Source organism: Polyodon spathula, chromosome 8, assembly GCF_017654505.1.
Source record: "Polyodon spathula isolate WHYD16114869_AA chromosome 8, ASM1765450v1, whole genome shotgun sequence".
In the NCBI taxonomy this organism is placed as follows: Eukaryota; Metazoa; Chordata; class Actinopteri; order Acipenseriformes; family Polyodontidae; genus Polyodon; species Polyodon spathula.
Genome location: NC_054541.1, coordinates 25,908,501 through 25,930,629, shown reverse-complemented (window position 1 = coordinate 25,930,629; position 22,129 = coordinate 25,908,501). Strand labels below are relative to the sequence as shown.

The window sequence follows — 22,129 nt, the reverse complement described above, 5'->3', positions numbered from 1 at the left end:
TATACTGAGATCATGTGACAGATCATGTGACACTTAGATTGCACACAGGTGGACTTTATTTAACTAATTATGTGACTTCTGAAGGTAATTGGTTGCACCAGATCTTATTTAGAGGCTTAGTAGCAAAGGGGGTGAATACATATGTACGCACCACTTTTCCGTTATTTATTTTTTAGAATTTTTTGAAACAAGTTATTTTTTTCATTTCACATCACCAATTTGGACTATTTTGTGTATGTCCATTACATGAAATCCAAATAAAAATCAATTTTAATTCCAGGTTGTACGGCAACAAAATAGGAAAAATGCCAAGGGGGGTCAATACTTTCGCAAGCCACTGTAATTGCAATGTAATTACAAAGCAGTCTATTTGGATTCATAAAGTATTTATTTCAATTTTGATATTTAAAAAAAATACAGTAATGGATGTGAAAACTCCATGCTAAATGGCAGAAGCATGCTTTATCTGAGATTTAGTTCCAGCAGCAGGAAAATGACAATTTCAGCTATAAGTCCCACCAGTGTATAAGGACTGGGAGCTATTAATGGGCCAAGCTCCTTTACCTTTATTTAGCTCATTTTTTCAGCCTATTTCTGTGACTTTTTAAAACTTAATTTGCTTGTAGATTATACAGAAAGCTATGCTGTGGTTTTGCGTGATTGAGGAATGAGCTTGCTGTAACTGTGTGTGTGTGTTGTAGACAAGATGGGAATAATACACTTCAGCATTGCAGTTTCACAATAAAACAAGATGTTTTTTAATAAAGGAGCACTAAATGTACAATTTCTTTATTGGACTGTCTGTTTGGAAACAATAATTGATTGAGTCAAAAATACAATAATAAACATGTATTTAAAAAAAAAAAAAATGATACTATAGCTAGGCACACATATTGCATTTGTCCAAACCACAGTGTAGTCTCAGTATAAACAATTACAGTATGTTCTATTGCAGATTTTATATATGAACACCATTGACTTTTTCTTTATTTTTCTGGCAAGTCCAACTCGATGTCACTGAAGGCAGGATTGACTGTTCCGGACACTTTGGTAGGAGAAGGCTTCCAGTTCAACATTTCAACCTGTTTTTCTTCCTAGAAACAAGCATGCATAACACATTATTATTAGGCTTTCAAGCCAAAGGCTGGGAAGCCTATTGTTGTTGTTAATGTTTTTTTTTTTTCTCCTTCCCAAAACTTTAAACTGCTGCTGCTTTGAAGCTGTGTGACTGATCAGGTTCTGACTTGGCAGGTAACAAGCTGGATACATTGGCTGTCAGATGTTGAAAAAAATTTGCTGGTGCATCCTTGCAATTGGCGCCGTGACGCATTTTTCGATAAAGCCTTTCGAAATCATCTTCTTGGGAACCGGTGAATTGACTGATCTGAAACTTGGCATATATCATCAGCATCCAAACCCCCTATGCGAAGCAAAAGTTGCTGTGATAAATTTTAATGTCAAAATGGCTACCACAAATCTTATCGAAACGCTGCCTAACAACAAACTGCTACTGTTTGAAAACCGTTTGTCCAACAAACTCCAAACTTGGTAGTTATCGTCCCAGTAACAATGGGATACAAATGTGTGAAAATGGTGATGTTTTATAAAACAAGATGGCCACCACATATACATTTGAAATTTAAACCTGCATCAGTTGACAAACGATCTACTTGACTAACTCCAAACTTCACAAGCATCTTCCCTGATACTGTAGCAATACAACTGACTTTTAAGAAACCAGCGTTAAACCGAAATGGCCGTGTGACACGTTTCTTCTTGAAACCTCCCGAAATGTTCTTTTTGGCACCATTGAATTGATTGATCTGACACTTGACAGATATTATCAGCATCCAAATGCTAGCAAAGCAGAAGTTGCTGTGATACAATTCAATAATAAAATGGCTGCCGCAAATTTCACCGAAACGTGCCCTTAACAGCAGGTTGCTTTTATTTGAAAACTGTCTGACCAACAGACTCCAAACTTGGTAGGCATCATTCCGGTGACAATGGAATACAAATATTTTAAAATGTTTATGTTTCCTGAAACAATGTGGCTGTCACTCCTACATGTTCTTCTTATATTTAAAACTGCTTCAGTGTAAAAATGGTTCACTTGATTAATTCCAAACTTGAAAGCCATCATCCCTGTGTCAGTAAAATTTACATTTTCAAAAATGGCATTTATGCGTTAAACAAGATGGCTGCCTGGTGCATTTTTGGAAAAAAAAAATTTGATTTAGCTAATGGTATCATATTTAATGGTGAAAATGAAAAAGCATCTAAATTGAATTATGAGCATTATGTAAATTGAACCAAAAAAAAAAAAAAAAAAAACACTGTAAGACAACTGAATAAGTGAAATGAGCAAATATACTAATCATTTCAACTGTGAGTCGACACATTTAGAGTTCTAGCTAACCAGCAAAGGAAGCAGAGGCAGAAATAGGAAAACAACAACCAATAAAAGAGCATTCCAAATAACAATCTTGCTTGTCTCTATGTCTCTGGGACTTGTTGTATTGACCTAAAACTTTTAGGGCACAACAATCATGAATGAGGGCTCGCCCAGGTTTTTCGTGATACCGTGCTTTCCCTAAAACTGTTCAATGAATGTAATCCATATTTTGGTGCCTGACTGGTGGCCATGGTTGGCTTTGTACCTTAATGTACTGTTGTTTTTACATCCTTTAAATAACTTGCTCCAGCTTAACAAGGTCATTTTGCACATTCAATGTTTAAAATGTGTTTACCATGGATACATGTATTAACAAGCTTTGCCATGATCTTTTCTTGCCATCCTTTGCCTGTGCTTTACCATGCTTTCACTAAGCTTCTATTACTCTGTACTGCATTGGTATACCACAGCAAACTTGAATAAGGACAGGCCCCAGTATGCTTGACTTAATGATGATGCATGTCACTTACATTGGCTTTACAGGAAGAGAAAAGACTGTAGAATATAAGATCTTCCTTTACTAATGTTTTCCCATACTCCAAATGCTGTTTTCTTCCTCCTTTCAGAGACAGGAAAAAAGCAAAGATCATGAATGCTATTTTCTAAATTATATAACACTAATCCCACAGTCTTACAATACAGAATACTGATAGTCTGGAAGATTGTGTAACAGTAAATGAAGTACTACCATCATAAAAGTTCAAATCAAATGAATATGCAATAAAACACAAATTAATAAATGATTTGTGTTTCAAAGCCTTCATTAACATACTTAACATACTACATTAAAGTAATCCAAGTAATCACTTTTAAAATTCAAAGACACTTTGACTAATGTTTGGACAAAAGGTTTCCTTGATTAATTTATTCAGGAACTAAACGAGAACAACACATATCAAGGTAACCCTTAACACAAGACCTATTGGCAAACTTTAACAATCCAGACTGCATGGCTCTCAAAGGTCCTGGAAGGGCTAATAGAGATAAAGATATTTAGGAACATGTTACAATTTCAAACAAAATAGGTAATAAGGAAAGACCAGAGAAATGAAAGAAACGCTAAAGATATCCTGAATCAAACAAATCAGTAATAAATAAGCAACATTAAAAATAACTAAAAATGACCTAAATTAAAGCCATAGCCAAACGAATTGAACCCTGACGTGTTATATACCAAAAATAAGGTACATTTTATCGGAAGATATAAATAAGACCTAATATAAACTAGGAGTGACATGGCAAGTTGTATATATATATATATATATATATATATATATATATATATATAGATATATATATATATATATATATATATATATAATAAATCAGTATTCAACTGGTTTTAAGATCTTTCTTAAATTAATACAAACACCAAGAAGACACTTGGACGTGTCAACACTGATATGAACAAGCCAATCAGAAACTTTCTCTAGCCTCCTTTATTCCAAAACCACATCAAATCAAGAGCTTTACTCCACTAAATTTGTCTTCAAAATGGCTTCCAAGCTGTTTAGTCATACCACAGTCTCGTTGCCTTAAAGGTAGTCCTTACTGCTTTACCTAAGAAGATGCTAATTTCACACTGGAATCTTCACACAAGTATTACATAAGGTTAAGGTTCCTTAAAATGGAGAGATGATCCATGATATAAAGTTCTATGCATGCATGTAATTAAATAACACATATCATACAATAGACATGTTAGTTTAAAAAAGCTGTTCTAGAAATAAAAATTGCTTCTTTTATTAATCTGATTGTATCCAGTATAATTTGATTTGTCCTTAGGAAACTATGAAAGAGTTCCTATTGTAATTGTGGGAACTTATGGTGTCGTTTTGAGAATGTCTTATACCGGTATGTATAGGTAATACTAAAGAAGTGACTTTGTCACATGCTATAGTACTGGAAAATATATGTGCTATGGAATCAGATATTGCAGGTATGAAGTAGTGCCTTTTTATAAACCACAACTTAATGTTTGTTTATTGTTTGTTTTGCTTATGTGAAACTAGGAAAGAGTCCACATTGTAATTGCATGTAACTTGCAGTAGTTTTAAGCGAAATGACGGAGATGTGACTCCCTGCTGGAACTCGCCTACCTACTGATTAGATTCCACATCTGATAATCACACACAGCAGGCAGGCTCTCCCAATATCTCTTATAGTTAATGTTATAGAAGTTGCTTTGACTTACTCAAATGCTATTAAATGTTTGTTTTGTTATGTTGTACAAATAAATTAATGTTTAAACAAAGTGAATAGTCTCAATTGCAAGCTTTCTTATGAGTTTTACTTCAATTATTGAATAGAATATAACACACTGTACTCTTGTGCATTGCACCAAAAGGGATATGATGTGATTATACAGGAGTGGGGGATTAGTGCCTACCTGTCAACAGACTGACAATGACACCAACTGCAAGAACCACCAAAGTTCCAACTGTACTGAAGTAGAGGTAAGACAAAGAGTACCAGTGGTCAGCCAGGTAGGGTCTGGAAATAAAGACAAATACTGTATGCTCAGTTTAAATCTCACATCTCCGATGACCCACATACCAGCCCAGGAGGATCAGCAGGTGCCTCTGAAAAACAGCAGCTACTGAACCCTGCAGCCACTGAACCCTGCAGCTACTGAACTCTGCAGCCACTGAACCCTGCTGCTACTGAACCCTGCAGCTACGAACTCTGCAGCTACTCTGCACTGTGGCACAGTCAGGCAAAATGCACGATGCACGATGCAGATCCAAGGTTGTGTGACTGCAGATCTACCACGAAGTAGAATTTACATCAAGCACTAACCTGTCAACTGCTTCGTTCAGCAGTGTGGCTGTCAGTGGTGTCATTTCTGTCGCTGCCATCCAGTTAGAATCCATATCGGGGGTGCTGAAGTTACAGCCGGCTGTGCTGAGGGGCAGAGGCATGGTATTCTCAGGTAATGCGGGGTACACCTGAGAACCAATTCCAACCCAGAGGGAAACAGCAAATCCACATACAAGGCCAACTAGTCCTCCCTGAAGAGATATAACATTTGGAGTTGTTTTCAAGCTGGTGAGTGTCCTGGCAAACTGACTTTTGTAATATTTCTGGGTTTTGGAAACGCTACATTTTAAAATATGCAGTCATTTATTTGTAGTAGTTGTTTTTTTTTTTTAGAGTTTTAAATAATTGTATTCTTGTTACCAAGCGAGTGAACTTTGGAGACAAAGCCCAGCCTGATTCGTGTCCCACTTGTTGTGATGAATACCTGACCACATTCCCCTGAAAGATCCTGATTTCTGAAAACATAAATGACACTGCACTTACTGTGGGGTTGGCCCAAGGAAAGAGAATGCCCAGAGCAAACAATCCCAACAGCGGACCTCCAATCATCCCAAAAATGCTGAGTGGCGACTGCACGTTTCCTTTCGTCCTTTTATATCATATAATAATATATATATATATATATATATATATATATATATATATATATATATATATATATATATATAATTCATACCAATTGCATATATCTATTAACATTTCAAGTTGTGTAAATCCTGGAAAATACCATCCTGACCCCTACATACTACATGTAATATATCCTGACCCGCTTCCATACCTGTAGGAGACTGCCCATTAGAGAAGCTAGCGCTGCCATCCCAATACACAAAACCCCATATAGTAAACCTGTAACAGAGAAAGGGTTTAAGCTGGTGGATACAGAACACCAAATTCAGTATACAGTGGGCCTTTACATATCCGACCCTATAAAAGTTTGACTTCAGCGACGGTTAAAAGAGTGTGACGCAGATCTGATTATTCTATTTTGGCCCATTCCAACCCATTTTTCAGGGAATACAAAAAAGATACAATGTCAAAAATACATAGCTGAAAGGGCTGTGTTTTAAAATACATAGGCTTCCATTTAGATGTATTGTAGTTGGTTTTGATGGTACAGTAGTGTATTTTCAATGGAAGAAGTATTTTAATTCAAAACAATACGATTCTGAAAATATCACTTGCCAAAATAGACGATTGAGGACATGTGGACTAATACAGTACATACTTTTAAATCCGGTACGTATTGTAGCACTATGCAAATTCCTCATTAACTGCTCAACAGCAAAATTAAATCAAAATGTTACCCATGCACAGAACTGCATAAAACACAAAAGAAAATGCAATTTAGCAAATGATTAAAAAAAACAAACCAAAAAAAAAAACAGTTTCCAGAATTAAAACAGTATCCAAAGTCAGTATTCAAAATTGCAGAATATAGTGCTTGAGAAGGTCCTAATGTAACAGTTCACTTGCAAATGAAAATGCACAAAAGCAACAAAATAGATCACAGTATCTAAAACTGTTTAATGATTAACTGTTTTACATTACAGTAGCTGGTCTCATTCACTTTGTTATTGCTGCAATTTCGTCAGGTGAAACTGGAGGAAGCGCTGTGTAACTGCATAATAAAACAGACTGATTTGTGCATACAAGAAAAAAAAACAGAAAGCTGATGACGGAGTCGGAAATCAAGTGTGACAGGTAAGTGAATTAATGATATATATAAAATGGGGATTGACTTTTAACACAAGGGCCATAAAATGTCACTGACGTAAGCCTATATCTGAGTGTCGTATATTCTAGCGTTGACTGTGTTTCAGCTTTAATGCAAATATCCGCCCTATCCATTTATTCATCATGATCATGAGCTTATGCAAAATGCTACAGGAAAGCGCCTTTGTGTGATTGTCAGGTGTGGAATCTAATTAACAGGGAGGTGTGTTCCAGCGGGACGTCACCCCAGGGTTGATGCAAAACCAAAGCCAACTGGGCTTAAGAAGCTGAAAATTTGTCAAAGTACATGCGTGTGCGTGAGAACCAGGATTGGATACCAAAGATTAAGTAAGCAAGTCAAACCGTCAACAGCCGAGCGAGTAGCCACAGTTACTCAGCGGCGAATGCACGCACCCACACGGCACACGGCTACTCTGTCACAATACCCTGCCATTAATATCCTGTATCTTTATAAACAAGAAAATTAGGGGAGCTCCCTAATAAAAGCTGAATCTCAAAACAACAATTGTGTGAATATAGTAATTGTTACAGCTGTGTATAATGGTATTTAAAACAGAATTCATTTATCCGACTTTTTACAAATCCTCCATTACTCTGGTCCCACTGCAATCGATTACTCAGTAGACTATTGTATAGCTATCGATAAGAACACAACCTTTTAAATATACAGTCACCAGATAGAGTAGAATGGATTTATTACATCTACTACAAACCAAGACTGGAACTGAAACATTAACTTAGGGATAAAAGATTAATCAGTTCTGTATACAACACCTTACTTTTTAACTTATTTAACTTATAGGAGATTCACACTAATATCAAATGTAGATATATACTGCTGAACCAAACACAATATTAATTTACTATTAAAATACTGGTTTATAAATGTTTTTACTCATGCCCTTGGAAGTCCAAGATAGTTGCCTTTCTGATAGATTGAAGTAAGGCTTTATTAGATCCTCCACAGTTACAGCAGCCAAGGCATTGATACTGGAAGAAACAGTGCTGAAAAAAGACCAAACAAATATCTACAATTAAATTAAAAGCCTTACAAACTGGGATCTGACCATTGTACTAAGGGTTTTCCTTCATATAACTGGTCCAATTGATCAACAGACCTACAGTACTGAAGACCTACAGTACTGACTGCAGTATTTTTTTTTCCTATCTAGTTTTGCTACAAAACTTTATACTGTCCACAGCAAACGTATTTACCTTAATGTTCCACTATACGCACATGACACAAAAAGTCCGGGAACTCCAGGGAAATCTCTTAGGAGATCCAGCACCAGGTATGGCATTAGCTAGACATAATTTGTGAAAGTTACTCACTGGCAAATGCTTCTTCAAAGTATAAACAACATAATCCCTCATAGTAATACCAGTTCTTAATGGTGAGCTGGTGTTGATAAGGAGCTGGTCAAAAGGTGAGAGTTTATACTGTAATATAGAATGTTCTTTCTTTCTTTTTCTTATTAATTTCTACATTAGTTTATATTTTTTTCCTTTTTTTTTAATATATATGCCAACAATGAGTTACATTAACCTTTACATTTTTTGGACTATTATTTTTTCGTGGTTATTTTGTATCTATCCTGGCTTTGTACCTGGTCTGGTGCTGACACGATGTGTGCAGTCCAGGGGTCGCAGTCCTTATACACCGAGTACAAGCACAAGCCTGCGAACACAGCACAGGCCAGGATCGCCCAGAGTCCAAGAAGATTCACATAGAGAGACCTGAGGTCGTGATAAACTTCAGTTTCAGGTTAAAGGTTTTATATCATTTTTTTTAACAATTTTTTTCTTAGTTCACCCATACATACTGTAAAAAACTGAAGGCTTACAGGTATGATGCTGATAAAAGAAAGACTAATAACAATACATTATTATTATTATTATTATTATTATTATTATTATTATTATTATTATTATTATTATTATTATTATTATACAACACCTTAAAAGAGTAAGGAATTGAACAATAAAAAATGGCCATTTATCCTAGCTACTCTTAAAACTTATAAACAGTCAGAGTTCAATCAGTTCAGCCGTTGCCTCATTAAGAGGACCGTCAGTGTTTCTCACATTTTTGCGTGGAAGCGGGTTTTGCAGGAGATGTATCGCTGCACTTGTGCTTGGTTGACTCCATATATCCCAGTCCAGGTGAAGGTGCCCCCAAATATAATAGTCCAAAACGTATGTCTTCTTAAAGGGTTGGGATCAAAGCTATAATACATAATTTTCAAGAAAAGTATATTTAATTTATATCAATCTCTGGTGAACTTCTGTCACTATCTTTCAAAGTCTTGGTCATCAATTGTAATTTAGTATTGTCTACTTTATATTGAACAGAAACACATCCTGTATGCAGGTAAGTTCCTACTACTGTATAAAACAATGGTAATCATTAACCATACAGTAAACATTCCATTAAAATTCTATATTATGGCAAATACATGAGTATCTCAATGCGTTATCTTGTACTGTACAAAAAAGTTTAAAAGTGCTTTATTTTATTTTTTATTAGTTCTGTTTTTTATTTTGGTGTGTCCAATTTTTCCACCAAATTTTTTCCCAGTTTGGAATACCCAATCGCTTTTCTCCTCACCGCAGCAATTCCCCACATGGCCCAGGAAACCCAAAAATTCTGTGGATGTCCTCCAATCCTTACCCTTCACTTCTACCATAGTTCTGTCCGTATGCTATACAGTTTGTATGAGGTCTAGTAGGACAACAGTGAGGTCAACCTCGACTTTGTTAACTTACTCCCAAAAATTCAGCCTTCCTCCATGATAAGAATCATTCAGAATGGGAGAGATTCCACCTTGAACCACCACAGTTCGAATAACGACAGAAGTGAATCCAGCAACCATGACTCCAACTTGGAATACATCTGTCCACACCACAGCCTTCAGGCCTCCCTGCAACCATACATGAGACATTTCAGCATCAGATTTCTCACAGTTTATAACTGTCACGTGTAAAGTAATGTGACTACGACCCTACCATAGTACAGTAGAAGGTACAAACGACCCCAGTTGAGACCACAGCTCCCCACAGGTGAAACCCGGTAACTGTCAAGAATGAATACATTTAGTTATTGTTAACCTTCAATAATGTAGTTTCCTCATTAACAGTTATGTTACAATGTATTTGATCCTTGCTTCTGCTGTTAAGAATTGCCGTATTTTGTGATGTTTATTTGTATTTTTATAAGTGAAGATACTGACCTTGATTTAAAGCTAGGGCTGGAGCATAAATAACAATTCCGGTATATAAAATCTGAAAAAAAGAATAAATTATATCCATGTTATGGTTAATAAACTCAGGCTCAAGGTAATGTCCTGTAACCCCTTGACTTTGCATATCTTTTTTGTTTCGTAAGAATTAAGTTATTATATATAAATATATATTATATATATATATATATATATATATATATATATATATATATATATATATATATATATATATATATATATATACCTTTGTATATATAAAGTGTTATTGAAAGATTAAAGAATAAAAGTTTAATTAAAATCGTTCACTAATTTATCAAATTACACACTGATTAGGTCAACTCCTTTATTATACCATTAAGTCCGGATCGTTAACTATAGTTTATATATCTTTACTCTTGTTTTTCGTGAATGACAAACTTATTTTGTATAATACACGGTGTGCCCGCTTGTCGAAACAATTTCGCTAAAGGTTATGACATTTTATTATTATTGATGTATTATTGTTATGATAATAATAATAATAATAATAATAATAATAATAATAATAATAATAATAATAATAATAATAATAATAATAATAATAATAATAAAATAATAGTCATGCCGTATGATTGTGTGTGACTTTACCGATTGAAACCCATAATTTAAAAAAAATGTTGGGTCCCCCCCAAAATGTTCAAATAACTAATTTTCTCACAATAATTGTTTTCAGTTAATATAGATAATATAAATGCCTCCATTGAAAAAGTCATTTTTCTTCTCAGGAACTATTTAACTTTAAATCTGGTATCTTATTCCCAGCACCTATCTTTTCTCCTTTTTGGGAAATATTACTGTCTTTGTCCAGAATATAACACAATTGTCAGGTACAGCCTACGACCTCTTGTTAATGTAGGAAAGCTGCACAGAGAGAATAATGTTCTCAGTTTTATCTCCACTTCTGGTCCCTGTTCAGCATTAAGTTGTGTTAGAAATGCCCCTGAAATATCCTAGTTTAAGGGATGGGAAATATGAAAAGTAATGTTAAGAGTGAAAGGTAAATATGAAACAGGTATATATAAAGAGAGTGTGACTAAGGCAAAACATCTTTACTGAATGAAATGCCTTCCCTTATAAAAGTTAATGGGCACTGATTTGTAGGTTACCCATACTTTTCCCATGATTTCATTATGCATTTAGTTTAGCAATTTGCTTTACCGTACCCATCTGTGCTTTACAATGCTTATCTATATTTTACTGGGCTTTCACTATCTATTATTAATCCTTTCTATGCTTTTAGGTTACCATTACAGCACAAATAAATGACACATGTCTCCTTACAGTTAAGAGAAACAACATTCTATATATATATATATATATATATATATATATATATATATATATATATATATATATATATATATAAAAATACCTCATAAGTACTGGTGATTCCTAATCTGTAGAAGACGGGAAGAAAAATCTCTGCGCTGATGATCACCACACAGGTGTATGTAATAGCAAAGACAGCAAACATTGCCCCAAACCTATAAACCTCAGATGGTGTGCCAAGTACTGTTACAGCAGACATGAAGCTGGCAGTCAGGGACAGAGCCACCGGGACTGCAGTCATACTTCTGCCTCCCATCAGGAAATCCTTAGAGGTCTTCTGTCCACCATCAGCTATAGCATAGTATATTCCAATAGCAGCTGAAATGAGCAGCATTCCTGCAAAGACCACATAGTCCCACACAACAAATGTACCAACAGCAGAAGAGACTGACATGGTGTGTTCAGCACTGAATCTACAAAAAAAAAGTACTTTCTGTTTTCTGTAGTGTGTTAAAAAAAAAAGTTAGATTTGTTGCTCAAACTAAATACACAATGGCCACAAGTTTAAATGAAGATCCTTTACAAAAAGCTAGCTTGAACACTTTAAATAAAAGAATAGTTTATCATAAGATTCACTGAAACCAGACAATTGTCCCGTGCTTAAAATACCTGCTTAAAATGATCCTTTGTTAACTCACTAAAAAAAAAGGAAAGCAGGTAATCAGAGGAGGCTAACACAGAAGTTTCATACCATCTCTAATACTGTAGCTCTAAATCATTATCCCTTACTGTTGTTTTACCAAATATGCACCGGTATTAGTTTGTAAAAACTAAAAAAGCTAAACAAAGGTGCCTTTCATCGGTTTTTAATAAAAACCATCATCAATATGATGTGTCCTTGGCCAAGTTAATGAAGTCCAATATGAGTCAAGAACAGAAAATGCCTTTGTGCTCAGCACAAGTCAGTGTTGAGAGGTTCTCTCTTGCTTACCTTGTAATAACTAGGCACTTTGCCTGGTCTTTAAGTACCTTGAGTCACAGAGCACCTCATTTGAATAGGTGGGTTAGCGGTCATTTGGTGGGTGTTTACTTGAGATTTGTTCCCCAAGTTAAACATTAAAGTTTCCTTTACCAACTAGACGATTTAATTTGCACAAAATCTTCTTTAAGTATGTGGTGATTTAAAATACAGCATTTTTCACTATCTGTTAAGCACTGCTGATGAAGGAACTATTTTAATTCAAAGTTAATGTATTTTTTTACTCTACCCAGAAAACATTATTTTTTTATGAAGAAACAGAAATAAAATTTAAATGCAAAAAAAACCCTGTATTTCTTTATTACAATGAAGAAACTACATTGCACTGAAATAGATACATGAAAATAAATGATTGTAGTAGTTTTTCTTTTAACCTACCCTATGTCTCTATCTCTGCCGAACACATCCTTCTCTTGCACTCTTATCTTACCCAATCCTTCTGGTCTTTTCCCTTATATGCCCTTGCTCCCCCCCCAAACCTGCGCCAAACGTACACCCCAATTCCCCTCCACACACAACATACAATCCCTGCATGCATACACACCCAATGCAACACTCCTGCACTCACACACCGCCATGCAACCACTACACCACACACCACCATGCAACCCCTGCACGCACACACACCCTCTACTGTATTATGATTCACACCCCCGCCCCCCCCAGGATCGCTACAATATAGTCATGCCTGGAGGTTTATCAGACCTCAAAATGAATAGAATGGTGGAGATCAGTATATTTTATTCACCTGTCACACGCAAAAACAAAAATACAGTAAAGGCCTATATCAGCTCTTTTACTTCTGGGTTTTAAGTGAGTCATTAAGTGCTTATTAGAATCTTAATTGGTCCAATTAAATAATTGAGGGTACAGTTGGAACAAAAACCAGGAGGGACACCGGCCCTCCATGACCAAGATTGGACACCTCTGATCTAGTTATTAGATGGCACAGGTAATACATTTAACTTTTAACCCTTTTATGGCAAGTGTAAATGTTTCCAAGTGGGAAGGACTATACAGTAAATGGTTGAGGGGCACATTTTTACAAGTTACTTGTACTTTGCACAAGAATGTCTAATCTCTCACTAGATGTAATCATTACTATTATACAACGTATAAGATTTTTTCCATCATATTTGCATATCTATAGCCTACAGTATCAACTTTCAGGAATAGATAAGGAAAATGTTGACTTATACACAAGGCCGGCGCAAGGATTTTTGCTGCCCTGTGGGGCAAGTGCGCTAACTGATCGTCATCAACCAGGAAGTCGGTACCCCGCTGAAGTGAACGGGAGAACCCACCCAGTACATTTCTACCGAGCAAGGTAACCCGCAGTCAGGCTCTGGCTCCGACCCCTCTCTTTTAGAAGGTTCTATGGATCCCTGGGCTGGGGAACAACTGCCAGCCTGGGACTTTCCAGCCAGGTGAGGTATCTAGCTCCAGATTGGCTGGAGCAGGCACTGATAAAAGGGAGTGGGAGCTGGATACCAGAGTCAAATTTTAAAGAAGAAGAATCTGTGGACATGACGAAGTCGATGCCGACATTGTTCGCTGCTTCCTGCTTCCTGCTTCCTGGCCTCGGGCTCTCTCTTCACTGCTGACTGCTTCCCTTCATATAGTCCCACCCTTAATTGATTCCCCTTCAGTTCTTAAAGGTCCAGGCTCTGGGGGTAGATCCAGAACCAATACCTATCCAAAAAAACATTCTAACTCCTTACAATCGTTTGTAAACATACATAGTATGCATAAAGTTGTGCCCCTGTGGGTTGAGAACAGAATTTGGTTCAAGATTCTTCATCTCATTGTGTTTCAGCAACCCCTGCTGCTCAGGTACCCCAGACTGGACCTTGCTTCCAGGGTAGTGTAAGGAGTAAAAAATAACCAACACGGACGACTGATTAAAAAATAATCAACACAGAAGACTTTTTTATTTCAAGCCGCAGCAAAACAGCATGCAAAATTGTGATCTCAGGAGGAGTTTTCGAAAACCTTTAAGTTCTATACAGATTGTTTAAATTTCTCATAGCATAATCACTCTGCCTCAGCGTGACGAAGTGCCCACCCCTGTGTGTATTTTCTGTTATATGTTGCATGTGGTGTGTTAAATGTCGGTGTATAGTCATTGGTACACGGGATATAAACGGGTCTGTGTAACACAAGTGTTAAAATGTATATTTGTATTTAGGCACAAGGATTGAACAGCACTACACGTGCAAGTAAAATGTAATATGTGAGCACGGGGAATTGCACTTTATTAATTCACATGCAGTTGTACTGCAACTCCAATTGAATGATTGATTAGCAGTCGAGTCACGGTACAGCTGCATAAAAGCTACATGTTTTCACCCACTCTGGGTTGTGTGTTCAGTGAGTGGAGAATGGGATTGGAGACGGAGGTAATGAGAATAAATAATAAAATAATAATCGTTAAAGAAGCTCACTGTGTTTTGTTTATCTCTTTTGTTTTGGTGAATGTGCCGTGTCCTTGTGTTTTTGTTTCTTACCACCGTTTATTTTCTGTCTGTTCTGTTCACAAATTAAATGCTGAGCGAGAAAATTCGCTTAGCTCCTCCAAACTCCACCTCTCTCTTTTTGTTTTATTTCCTGGCTCTGGTCTGACGCCCCCCTCTCCGGCCATCTTTGTGACAAGTGGTGTCAGAACCGGGACAACAGAGCCTTCAAGCATCAGACCAGGGATACTGCGGGTGGAAAATTCATTAAAAAAAAAAAAATGAGATGGGAGGAAGAAAGGCAGCCATGGCGTAATCGCCAGGAGGTGTTGAAGGAAGGAGGGGCTCCATGGTGTGCCTCCTGTTTGGAGTATGGGCACCTCTGGGAAGTTTGCCCCTATGAAGACCCTCTCTTTTTGAAGGCCCTCGATCAGGGAAAGGTGGAGAATGCGGAGGAATGGCTTCGCCTGAAGGCCACGAGACCAGTCCACCACCAGGAGCTGCCTCTGCCTCCTCCGACCGCAGTTTCTTATTTGAAAGCAAAAAAAAAAAAAAAAGAAATGGAAGGCTGGAGCGGGAGAGATGGCTTCCAGGATCTGGAGGACCTACTCGGTGGTCTAGAGGACCAAGGCTGGTGCCTTGCCTGTGGGGAGTTCGGGCACCCAGTGCTGCACTGCCCCTACCAAGAGGGAGAGGAGGAACTGGCCCAGGAGAGGAAGGTGAGGAGGAGGCAGAGAAAAGGAAAGGGGAAAAGGAAGGCAGAGCGTCCACCGCCCAAGTCATCACCAGCAGAGGAAGAATGCCTGCTGGTTTTTCCTCCAGAGCCAGAGGGAGAGGAGCAGTCTCCAGTGCCAGAGGGAGAGGAGTCATTGCTGCTGTCTCCAACACCAGAGGGGGAGGTCCCACCACTGTCTCCAGAGCAGGAGGGAGAGCCCCACAAGTCCCCTGCAGGTGAGGGAGAGCCGCACCAGTCCCCTGTAACAAGGGTAGACTACACATTGCTCCCACCTCCACCACCTCCACCAGCAGAAGCAGAGCAGCAGGAGCTGCCTCTGCCTCTGCCACGTCCACCGGCAGGAGCAGAGCTGCAGGAGCTGCCTCTTCCTCCACCACGTCCACCGGCAGAGGGTGAATGTCTGCTGGGTCCCTGTCCACCAGCAGAGGGTGAATGCCTGCTGGGTTCCTGTCCACCAGCAGAGGGTCAATGCCTGCTGGGTCCCTTTCCACCAGCAGAGGGTGAATGCCTGCTGGTATCACTTCCCCTACCAGCAGAGGATGAATGCCTGCTGGTATCACTTCCCCCATCAGCAAAGGATGAATGCCTGCTGGTATCACTCCCCCACCATCACGAGGAGAGGAACTGGAGCTGCCTCTGCCTCCATCATCATCAGGGGGAGAGGAGCAGGAGCTGCCTCTCCCTTCACCAGAAGGACCAGGACTAGATGCTGGCGGTCCTCAGCAGCCCTTGTATAGGCTACTGAGGGAAGCACGGGGAAGAACCGCCCGGCCGCAGTGGCCGAGAAGATGGCCCGCACCCCAGCTTGTCCTGACTCTCTGCCTCGCTTTGCCCAAGGGTGCCTGCCTCGCAAAATCATCTGGGGTTGCCTGTCTCTCCGCATCGCATGGGGTTGCCTGCCGCTCTGCATCGCCTAGGGTTGCCAGCTGCTCCACATCGCCTGGGGTCACTGGAACTGCTTCGCCAGGGGATGCAGTCAGCTCTGCTTGGCAGCAGGGGTCAGTGTAGCCGGAGCCCCATCAGAGGGAGCTGCCGGCAATAAAAAAGGGGGAGAGATCAGTAGACCACCCTTCCCTGCAACAATATCGGTGCAGGAGTTCTGGGGGCTGGAGTCCCCCCAGAGGGAGCTGCCGGCTATAAAGGGGGGAGAGATCAGGAGACCACCTTCCCCCACAGCAGTTTCGCTGCAGGAGTTCTGGGGGCTTGAGTCCCCCCAGGGAGAGCTGTCGGCTTTAAAGGGGGGAGTGGTCAGGCGACCACCTTCCCCCTCAGCAGTTTCGCTGCCGGAGATCTTGGGGGAGGTCTGGAGACCATCAATCCCAGCAGCTTTTCCGCTGCTGGACTTGTCTCGGCTGAAGGAGTCAGTCTGGGAGCACGTCTGCTGACAGCCGCACGTTTGGCCGCATTTTCGCTGCCAGTGGTACAGCGGGAGGAGAGATTCACCCCACTGTCAGCACGTCTGCTGACAGCATGTCCAGTAGCAGCCTGGCTATGTGACAAAGTACCCGCCCCTGTGTGTATTTTCTGTTATATGCTGCGTGTGGTGTGTTAAATGTTGGTGTATAGTCATTGGTACATGGGATATAAGCATATGGTATATTATTTTGCTAACTTAAAAAATGTTTTTCACTTAGATTCTATTGCTGCCTTTGAGAATTATTTATGAATTATAGACCTTTTTATTTTGTTTGTATTTATGGAAAATAAAAAAGGCTGCATTTCTTTCTAGGAGGATGAAGGCACAGAAATGCAGTCAGCATTCACAATTTCACTTGAAGCGAAGCTGGTCCCAGCAACTGTCCACGACGACAGAGAAAAGCTGCTGCACCTGCGTAAACTGAGGCATGATCTGATGCAGGCTGCTCTACCCAAGAGCTCCTTTCAAGATATAAGAGACTTTAAAGAGGGTAAAAGAAGACTGATTGTAACATGATACTTACTCAGGAAGTAAATTGTTTTGTATTTGCATATAATATATCTGATATATGGTATATATATATATATATATATTAATATATATATATATATATAATATCCTGTATAATCGTATATATATATATATATATATATATATATATATATATATGCAAATACAAAACAATGCCTTCCTGAGTAAGTATATGCAAATACATATATATAAACAAATGCGGGTCATTGTCTGAACGTTGTTTGCTTTTCTCTCAGGTCCCTCTAAGTTACCTGATTGGGATGCTGTATATAAACTTCAGCCCTCTATGGAACCCTATGATTGAGCTTTTAGCATGAGTATACCTCAGTAGCTGTGGTATAGGTGCTGGTATAGGTGCTACATTAAGTTTGTGCGATTTGTGTCCTGTTACTGGTCTTTGTTTTGTTTAAAATGGCTTTTGTATTTCTACCATCATAATGGTATTACCTGTACAAAATATTCCCTGTGGTACTTTCTCATTCCCCTGCCTGTTGTATTTTTGTCATTTGAAAGTGTGGGCTTCTGAAATGTGTTCATTCCTTTCTTGTTTCAGGTCTCATGAAAAAGAAATGGACAACAAAGATTTCTGGAAAGTCTTCTATGAGCATTTAGATAAGGTTGCTATTTCAACAGGTAAACCCCAAATACACAATAGTGCTACATCAGGATTTGCATGTGAATATGTTGATGTATGGAGAAGTCTGTCTGTTTGTCACATTTAAGGTTTTGACATGTACATGTACACTCGGCGATCTAGCTGTGATGGAAGAAAATAAGTTATATTGAAGGGCTGGAAATTGATTTACAATAATATGTGACAAGATAGTGAAGTAGATAGTGGGCTGCATACAACATAATATTGTTTTAATCTTTAATGGATGGCTATTGTACTAGTGACTGGAACAACCTACTGTACAAAAGTTTTTTGTGACTACTTATCTATGTATATGTGTGACTTACTAGGTACTGATCTTTTAACAGAGAAAGAATTCTTGGATGAAGTTGAGGATGTGCAAACTTCAGTCCTTGATCAAGACCATGACAAAGTGCAAAGTGGAGATGTAGGTGTGCTGTACCTAGAGCAGTTAGTCAGCCACAGAGATCAATGAGAGGACTGAATTTACAACAGGTTTTTGCTGTGGAAGGCTATGGCCTTGTTCCCAGACAGAGTGGAGCCTCGCTCAAGAGAACTTTCACCTCTGCTGCTCAGATTCATTGAGTAAATTCAATTTTCCCTAATATCCCCTCAAAGGGCTTGATGGACTGAGACATATTAGCAGCCTTTAGAGATGTTAACCATCACAGAAAATGTACAGTAAGCAAGTCCTGACTGCAGTTTGCGATCCCTACCTTTTATAATAAATATAATCTGACCCCTGAGTGGCTTGCCTTATAAAGTCACAATGAGGCACTCGATGTCCTAAATGGATAAAATATTTGGACATGCAAATTTGAATGTAAAAAACTAAAATAAAATCTTTCTCTCTCTGTCAGCAATGAATATTACCCAGCTGATCTCCTGGTAGCCCCAACACAAGTTCTGAGGAAGAGGGACAAGACCACTGAAGACCTGCCAGAGGATGTGACCATAATGGAGGAAGAGGAAGATGCAGCCCAAGCTGAGGATACAAAGCAAGCTGTAAAAAAGTGGCCAAGGAGGGCAGCCACTAAGTAAGAGCCTGTTTATTTTGCATATGAAGAAGTAAGAAGTATTGCTTCACTGTAATGGTCTTTATGGTACAAAGGATTACATGGCTTTGAATTAATGAGACAGTAATGCATTGAATTGGTGTCAAAGGTTTACTGTGAAGGTGTTAATTAACTTCTCTGTTACTCTATATCTCTCACCTGGAAATTCAGTTACTTTCTCAACCATTCTTAAGAGTCATTTCTTTTTCTTGAGTTATTTGAAGAATGACCTTTGTTCTCAAAAAAAAAAACTTTTTTCTACATTAAGCATTTACCATATAGTTCCATAACATTCTACAGTGGGTCATTATAACTTCTTGACTTTTAGTGTTGGAATAATTGCATTGGAACAGGATTACAAAGCTGCTTTCCATTGTCCTAACAGTTATACCTGTTCCGAGTTTCTTGATTATAACCTTGTCTTTTTTTTTTATCAAGATGTATTTTCCCAAATACTTCATAAATGTAGTTTCCAAAACGGTCTATGCTTTTGTAGGCAGCTGATTGCCCATCTGAAGGTTTTCTCTAAATTTTCCAACCCACGTTCACTTTATCTGGAACCAAAGCCGAAGGAGTTGTACATTCAGGTATTTAACTTGTTTTATTATTATATTTCTGTAAATATATTTATCAAGGTTAGTCCCAAGATAAAAACAATGTCCCTTGGATTCAATTTCAAAATGGCACCCAGGGTTTGAATTTCAGCGCAGGATTGCAGGAATCGCGCATTTTCCAAGTTGCTCCCGCATATCTGCAACTTTCAGTGCAGGAAAATCCCACAGAGATATTTGAAGACACCAAGCTACTATATTTTTCACCCAATTTAGAATGCCTGAAACGCTACAACAATCTTTAAGGAAGAGGGTGTCAGTGACGACAGCACTATGAGCCTCAGTCTGAGTGGTTCTGGTTAAAATAAATAAATAAATAAATAAAAGTAGTGCTGGATATTTTAAGTGCTGCAAGACTTTATTCTGTTGTACGTGATTCTCAACCGCTATCTTTAAGCATTAAAGAAACTTAGTACACTGCAGTAAGTAAACAGTTTTGAAAAAAAAAAGATATTAAGTCTATCCAGGTGTTGTTTTGCAAGCAGTAACTTTTCGCTTTAACTCTTAAAACTCAGCTCCATGCATTTTGGGGCACCAGCGCTCTGAAGGTTACGCACATATTACTAAGGCAGCGTAAAAGCCACCCACCTGGTTAATGGCTTGTTTAAAAGTACAGACCTGGGGCTTTCCAAAGACACATTTAGTGTGTGTATGCGGTACTCCTAGCCGGAACTACAATCGCCTGAAGTTAAGCCTCTTATCATGTGACAAAGTTCACAGCTTAGGTTTCGTTTTGAGTCTATTGCTCTGTCATTGTAGCAGCTGGACTGAAAGGGGGGGGGGGGGGGGGGGGGGGGGTCGTTAATAAGCTTAGAAGTGCAGTGTTTTTTTTGTTTGTTTGTTTGTTTGTTTAGCCATTTGTGATTACAATATATAAAGCAGTGACCAAACATGATTTTTTTGGAAGTGTTTTTTTTTTTTTTTTTTTTAATATAATATTCTCATCTCTACCACATATAGTATGCCTGATCCTGTTGCAATTTACATAAAATGAAAGGAATTTTTATGGCCTTTCATTTGGTATGTTCCATGCATGCAGTACAAACTATCCAGTGAGTTTGCTGTTATTTTTTTGCACAAAGTGCAGGTGTCATCTGTTCAGCTTATTTTTCGTGGCTTGAAGAAAAAAACAGACATGGCCTTCTGATAATCATATTCGGAAACTGGAAAACAGTAAACGTGACACTCACAAACACTTACTTCTTTGATATTTAACAAGTTTAATTTGCCTTACATTGACATTTCAACACACAAATCTTAATTCATGCAAGCGAACTGAAAATTGATCATTGGAGGAAGTGTCAAAATAAGTGAACATACTCTCCCATATGGATTATTAACAACATTATACTTCTTCATTGGTAATTTACACTATTCACATTGTATAATCGTTATTTACACAAAGCATTTCCTTTAGAGTTACAAACCAATTAACTTATTATTTATTTTTTAAAGGTTGTTAACATACCATGTTCAGTGTTGTACAGCCATGGGCTGTACCAGGGGTCCTTTACCCATTCCAGGGCTCTACGTTTAGATTTTTAGCTGACCCCTTGGGCCACTGAGCTAGTGTTTTTACTGGCCTGGATGCAATTTTATCTGGCCCAATATATTTATATATTTTTTCATGATGGTTTTTATTTTCAGTATGTTTCTAACTGTGTATGGTAACCAAAGAGAGCCCACGTCTCAAAAGAAAGTGGCTAAACGAAGCCTTTCAATATATGTTACTTCAGCCATTTAACATGCACACATTTGTGGTCTTGTCAGAAAAGGAAAATACTGTGTTCAAGATTTGAAAATGTATGTGTACAAAGCATACAGATTTTTTCACAAATAAACCCACAACCAAGCTGTTACCATATGGTTACAGCAACGCTAAAACTTAATTATAATAATCCTAATTAGGGATGGGTCAGTGTAGTCAAATACACGATTACACAATAAATAAATAAATAAAAACGATTCAAATAGCATATTACATATTATAGTACACAAAAACCTTAGCTACTAAGGTTACATTAGCCACTAGTAGAAGCAAATGCGTCTATTTTTTTTTTTTTTTTATGCCGACACTTAATACATGTTATGCCA

The 22,129-nt window shown here is 38.2% G+C and overlaps 1 protein-coding gene across 1 annotated transcript; it reads right to left on the bottom strand.

The window, feature by feature from the left end:
• Positions 1-901: 901 nt before the first annotated feature.
• LOC121320239 (sodium-coupled monocarboxylate transporter 1-like) lies at positions 902-12,013 on the bottom strand. The gene is made up of 14 exons (XM_041258491.1): positions 11,663-12,013; positions 10,240-10,333; positions 10,016-10,083; positions 9,776-9,930; positions 9,095-9,235; positions 8,617-8,746; positions 8,225-8,313; positions 7,905-8,014; positions 6,054-6,121; positions 5,759-5,845; positions 5,255-5,466; positions 4,845-4,948; positions 2,926-3,014; positions 902-1,094 (listed from the first exon to the last, which is right to left on the bottom strand). The coding sequence occupies exons 1-14, from the start codon at positions 12,011-12,013 to the stop codon at positions 987-989; spliced, it is 1,806 nt and encodes a 601-aa protein (XP_041114425.1). The 3' UTR covers positions 902-986.
• Positions 12,014-22,129: the final 10,116 nt, after the last annotated feature.

Excerpts from the sequence above, each read along its gene's own strand:
- LOC121320239 (XM_041258491.1), bottom strand. The coding sequence starts at position 12,013 with ATGTCAGTCTCTTCTGCTGTTGGTACATTTGTTGTGTGGGACTATGTG. Across the intron at positions 6,122-7,904 it reads TTGGACTTCCAAGGGCATGA|GTTTACTATATGGGGTTTTG; the intron begins GTAAAAACATTT and ends TCTCTGTTACAG. Across the intron at positions 5,467-5,758 it reads TTCCTTGGGCCAACCCCACA|GGAGGACTAGTTGGCCTTGT; the intron begins GTAAGTGCAGTG and ends ATATCTCTTCAG.